The sequence below is a fragment of the Portunus trituberculatus genome, chromosome 32, assembly GCF_017591435.1.
Source record: "Portunus trituberculatus isolate SZX2019 chromosome 32, ASM1759143v1, whole genome shotgun sequence".
NCBI lineage: Eukaryota > Metazoa > Arthropoda > Malacostraca > Decapoda > Portunidae > Portunus > Portunus trituberculatus.
In genome coordinates, this window is record NC_059286.1 from 8,445,002 (window position 1) to 8,451,001 (window position 6,000).

A 6,000-nucleotide genomic window follows, 5' to 3' on the forward strand; every position below is an offset into this window, starting at 1 on the left:
ATCTACCAACCCTGGAACAAAGAAGGGAGAGAGGAGACCTGATACAAGTTTATAAATTGATCAACGGAATCAACCAAGTGGATAATGAGAAACTGATCCTGAGAGAAGAATATGACATCCGAAGCACAAGATCGCATAGTAAAAAGCTGAGAAAGGGAAGATGTCTGAGAGATGTTAAAAAATATAATTTCCCGCAAAGATGTATTGAGACGTGGAACAGTTTAAATGAAGAAGTAGTGTCTGCAACGAGTGTGCATACTTTTAAAGTAAGATTGGATAAGTGTAGATATGAAGACGGGGCCACACGAGCATAAAGCCCAGGCCCTGTAAAACTACAACTAGGTAAATACATCTAGGTAAATACACACACACACACACACACACACACACACACACACACACACACACACACGGCCCGGTAGCTCAGTGGTTAGAGCGCTGGCTTCACAAGCCAGATGCAGCAGATCAAACAGTGAATTACACACAAGGCATACGTAATAACTTTTCTTCCTGTTCTTTCCTACAACAGGAAAGGAACCAACAGATGAGTCAGAAAGATTGCAATATGGTAAGTATTATCATGGTAGTAGTGGTGGTACTGGTAAACATAGCAGCAGCAGCAATAATGAAAGTAATAATAGTAAAAGCAGAACCAGAAGTAGAAGTAATAATAGTAGAAGTAGAAACAGAAGTAGAAGTAATAGTAGTAGAAGTAACAATAGTAGAAGTAGAAGTAATAGTAACAGAAGTAACAATAGTAGAAGTAATAGCAACAGTACTAGTGGTGGTGGTGATATATAGTTGTAGTTCTAGTAGTAAAAGAAGTAATTAATAATAGTAGAAGTAACAATAATAGTAGTAGTAACCTTAATAGTGGAATAGTAGCAGCAATAGTGGTAGTAACAGTAGCACCATTTTAACCAGCAAACCTTTCCTGCCGCCAGTAAACTATGAGCATAAGAGAAGTCGCCGCACAGCCAACCTCTATCCCTCTCAAGAACTGGACCTTCCATTCCTCAACATGACCCATGAACAGTTGTTCTACCTTCAATGGGCTCAGGTTTGTCTCTCTCTCTCTCTCTCTCTCTCTCTCTCTCTCTCTCTCTCTCTCTCTCTCTCTCTCTCTCTCTCTGCTAGCATGGTTGTTTATCTTTCTTTTAATGATTTTTTCCTTTTTTGTCATTGATTTCTCTCTCTCTCTCTCTCTCTCTCTCTCTCTCTCTCTCTCTCTCTCTCTCTCTCTCTCTCTCTCTCTCTCTCTGATGAATGAGCAATATAGTCATGAACTGATAAGAGCAACAAAGTGCAATGAATGGAGATACCTTGATTTTGGTGAGTGGTGAGTGATGAGGGGTGATGTGGCTGAGGTATCTTAATTTTGGTGTCTGACATACCTTGATTTTGGTGAGTGGCAACGTGGCTGAGTGAATCATATCCTCCTTGCAGCAATACTGCAGTGACACCAGTGACCTGAGAATGCTGGAGGTGATGGAGAGCAGACAGCCACCTGGCATAGAGAGGTGAGAGCAGACAGTTAGTGGTGTGCTATCACATACACTCACTCACACACATTCATTAACCTCCTCCAGTACCATGATGTGTTTTTCATACTTATTCTGCTTACTATTTGATTTTACTCAGATTCAGAAACTTATGTCGGTGTTAAAGTAGTGAAGACTATGGCCATTAAACTTCTGACTTCAATAGACAGTTCATAATGTAAATAAAATGGTCTAATTGTATCCAAAACTCATGGCAAAAAAGCATTCCAGTACTGGGGTTAAGAACAAATTAATACAAGGGGCATTGCTTGTATGAAACATGTCTACCTATGTCCACTATCATTCTCAACCTTAAAAAGCTCCCTTACGACTTGCTTCTAACACTCTAACTAACTAACTGCTTCTATTCTATTCATTCAACGCTCTACTTGAAAACCAATTCCCTCCATTCTCACCTTTTTCAATCTAACTTTTCTCTTTTATGCCAAAAAACTGATACATTACTCTGTCTGTTCTTCCTCAGGGTGAACTTTGTGACAGCAATGAGTGAAGGGTTCAAAAAAGCATTCCAATGTCCTACAATAGAAGTGCAGGGTTGACTGGCCTGCCAATCACTGACACCCAGTGACTTACTGACTTCAAAATATTAGTTAGTCAAGAATTAAATATGTGAGTTAGACTTAACTAAGAATTAAGAGATCTTTTTTCAGGTCACTCTGCCAACAACTGTTTAAACTGAATGCCTTGGAAATCTTAGTGAGTTGGTCAGAACTTTGGGTTTTGTTATAATCCCTTGCAAGTATTAGTTAGTCAAAAATGGAGAGGATATTTGCTTATAACTGAATGCCTTGCAAATAGTTCACAGAGCAAAAACTATTCAAACATTTATGACTGTAAGAAATATGGAAATTTCTTCATTCTTCACTTTGCTCATTGTTAAGTCCATGCTGTCTGTTTGTCCATGGTAATTACTACATGTAAGGTACTGTTTGCCAAGACAAGCAAAATAAAAGTACAGGGGAACCTTGTGATTCGACTTTGCAGTTCAAATTATCGCCAATTCGAACTCGGTTAATTAATACCCAATCCTCAAGGTTTGCCTGATTGACATTCATTCATATCTCGCGTGCCACCCACCCGGTCAAATCTGCTGCCACCCTAAATTTGCCGCCAGCCTGCCAGGATGTGTGTAAATGCTTCGGTTGAATTCAAAGCAACAGTACTTTTTTTTCACTGACACTGAAGCACCGAAAGGATGCAACACTATGTCACTGATGTGTGTGAATCAGCCTTAAACCGATGCTACCTGGAGTGCGTTGCTTGTCCAGACAGGCCATGCTCTGCCGTTCCAACTCCTGCCTCCATGCCACTTCAACCATACTGCGCAAAGCCCAAGCCACCTCCAGCCCCAGTCCTAAGAAGCACAATTTCCTGCCTTTCAAAGATAAGCTTGAGCTTATAAGAAAGTGTGAGGCAGTTATAGCTCAGTGTCGTTGCAGTGCAAATGGGTGTTCCTAGATCAACAGTATCAACAATTTGTAAGAACAAGGACAAGTACCGCAAGACTGCTGCATCATACAAGTGTTTTTATTTCCAAAAATGTATTGTACTGCACCCTAATGTGTTTAATGAAAAAAATTAGATATAAATGAAGTCTTTAATAGTATGTACTGATTCAGTGTAAGTTAGTGATTTTTAGAGGTTATAGTGATGTTTTGGCGGTCTATGCTGGAGGCTAGTCCCTATCCCCCCTAATTCTTAAGTATCCTGTGGGAAAAATTGCTTCATGATTCAAATAAATGCTGATTCGACCGCTGAAAAACCGCCCTAACCCCATCGAATTGCAAGGATCCTCTGTATTCAAAGTATAGTAAGTCCTCGTTATACGGTACATATGCGTTCCTGAAAACCTTACAGCATATCGAATTTACCATATACTGAACTCATTATAACATGTAATAATAGTGAATATGTTCCAGCAGGTCGAAAGTCACCCCTACAGAAATGAAAATACATGAAAATAATAATAAAAAAAAGTAAAGTACTACACAAAAGAAGTAAACAGAAAATTTTTTTATTTACCTTTCAATCGCCATGTATTCTATCAGATGATGTCTTTCCCGAGGCTAAGGGACAGTAGGAATTTCAGCCCTTACTCATCTTCCACAGAGTGGGCAGACAAGGATAAGAAGTAGTCATCTTCACTGTCGGAATTAGATGTAGAAGGGCCAGCTGTAGCAGGGTCAGCACGTTTCAATGGTTTGAAGAAAGAGGATATTGAGGAAGGGCCAGCTGTAGCAGGGTCGGCAAGTGTGACAGGGATGTCATGTCTGACTGGCTTGAAGAACGAGTAGATGGAGGACTGTTTAGTTTTTCTTGTTTTTTTATCATAGATTTCTTGATAAATCTTGACACTTTTCTCTACGTCATGAACCACTTTGCTACTCCTGGCAGGATTTGGTTTCTAGAGTTTTTCCGATACCACTGAGACATTCTCTAAGAGTTTTGATGTCCAGGGCCACGCACAGGTTCTTCCCCGTCTCCCTCTTTTTCTGCCTCCTGTGATGCCTTGTCTAGCTCTCTAAGTTCATCATTTGAGGGAGATTCAGCATGGCTTTCCAAAAGATCTTAAACATCATCATTATCAACTTCATCGAAGCCAGTCCTATGGCACAGATTTACTATGTCATTTCTGATTGCACTGATGTCGTCTTCAGCGAAGCCTGGGAAGTCATACGCTCATTCAGGCCATACTTTATTCTACGCCAAGTTCATGGTAGACGTCTTCACTTCGTCCCATGATGACGATGTTATCTAAGGCGTGCTTGATGTTATACGACTTCCACCATTCACTGATAGTGGGCTTGCCTGGCCCACCTGTGCCCTTTATCAGTTGGTGCATGGTTCGCCGCTGGTAGTAGGCTTTTAGTGTTTGCCATGATTATTATGAATACAATAGACCCTTTAATATTCCATATATTCATCTAATTAGTAATGCATGTAAGTAATATGTAATGCAGTTAAAAAAAAAAGGGGGAGAGGAAGAAATAATAGGCTTCAAGGATGGTCAAGTTAAAGTCAGTACTGTAAGTGGCGGTGAGGTGTGGCGTGGATGACGTCATTACCCCTGCTCCCCCGTGCTGGGCCCTCTCAGATGACATGAGCGAACACCGTATCTGTGAATTTTTCTTACTGTATATCGAATCAAGGGTAGTAATTTCCAAATACCGTAACTGTGAATTTACTACATAAAGAACTACTGTATAACGAGGACTTACTGTATTTATTCCATCTGTGTGTTAAGGCAAACCATTTACTTTTCTGTTGTTGTTTATGTGTGTGCCTAATCTAACTTGAATCTAACCTAACCCAACTGTGTATTGATATTGTTTTTCATTTATCTTATTCTAATGATTTATTTATCACATTCTGTGTGTGTGTGTGTGTGTGTGTGTGTGTGTGTGTGTGTGTGTGTGTGTGTGTGTGTGTGTGTGTGTGTGTGTGTGTGTAATTCACCATGGGTGCTTGCTGGTCACCCATAGATCGATCTTCAGGTAGGACTGAGACCACAACACACACTCCACACACCAAGAAAGTGAGGCCACAACCCCTCGAGTTACATCCCATACCTATATTTACTGCTAGGTGAACAGGGGCTACATATTAAGAGGCTTGCCCATTTGCCTCGCCGCTTCCTGGAACTCGAACCCGGGCCCTCTCGATTGGGAGTCAAGCGTGCTAACCACTACACTATGTGGTGTGTGTGTGTGTGTGTGTTGCTTTATCTTGATTAGTTCTTGTTGTTTGGTCAGCCTGGCTTGTGTATGAAAGAGAAATGTGTATATAAGCCAGCTTCAAATTTGTGACCAGTCTTAAGATGAAATAGAAAAACAACAATAACAATAATAATAGCTAATAATTACATCCTGTTTACACATGATAGAGAGATATCTATGCATTGTAATCACTTTAGTAATGTAAGAAGTTCCATAATTAAAGACAAGCTGATTTTGAAAAAATAAATAAAAGATTGTATGCCTCACTATATCTTTTTTGTTTTTAACACACTACTGTTTTATTAAGGTACATGCAAAAGTTGTGAAAGGCTGGGAGAGTAAGAGATGGTGTCTAGAAGGCAGGGACATTTTCAGATGGATTGTGAGAGGCTTGGAAAGGCTATGAAAGGGCAGGACAATTTGAAATGGATTCAGAAGGGGTATGAAAGGCTGGGAGAGTGATGGAGGAGAGTGTAATAAGTTGAAATGAGTTTAGGAAGGTAGGGATGGACTGTGAGGAGCTGGGAAAGGTTGGATTATGCAGAGACAGATTGGGGTGGACAGGTAGAGGCAAGATTAGTGGAGAAAATGAATAACCCAAATAATACTGATGAGGTCGCTGTGCGACTGATACAGAATAACCTAGATGGCCCCTGGTGGCCCTTTGTTATCCTATTATTTATGTTATGTTATGTTATCAATGTTAGGTATAAGGAAGATCT

The 6,000-nt window shown here is 40.2% G+C and overlaps 2 protein-coding genes across 8 annotated transcripts in view; one reads left to right on the forward strand and one right to left on the reverse strand.

The window, feature by feature from the left end:
* LOC123512075 (peroxisomal acyl-coenzyme A oxidase 3-like) overlaps positions 1 to 1,475 on the reverse strand; it is a 97,508-nt gene extending 96,033 nt beyond the window's left edge. The window contains exon 1 of the mRNA XM_045268264.1: positions 1,395 to 1,475. Within this exon, the coding sequence (XP_045124199.1) occupies positions 1,395 to 1,433 (39 nt within the window). The 5' untranslated portion in view covers positions 1,434 to 1,475. The remainder of the gene's footprint in view (positions 1 to 1,394) is intronic.
* Positions 1 to 3,544, forward strand: part of LOC123512072 (neprilysin-like) — a 63,209-nt gene extending 59,665 nt beyond the window's left edge. For 6 of the 7 annotated variants that reach the window (XM_045268254.1, XM_045268255.1, XM_045268253.1 and 3 more), the window contains 4 exons: positions 530 to 568; positions 945 to 1,060; positions 1,447 to 1,520; positions 2,026 to 3,544. In XM_045268254.1, coding sequence (XP_045124189.1) covers positions 530 to 568; positions 945 to 1,060; positions 1,447 to 1,520; positions 2,026 to 2,101 — 305 coding nt within the window. In that variant the 3' untranslated portion in view covers positions 2,102 to 3,544. The remainder of the gene's footprint in view (positions 1 to 529; positions 569 to 944; positions 1,061 to 1,446; positions 1,521 to 2,025) is intronic. The other variant, XM_045268257.1, reaches the window with a different exon arrangement.
* The last annotated feature ends 2,456 nt before the right edge of the window (positions 3,545 to 6,000 follow it).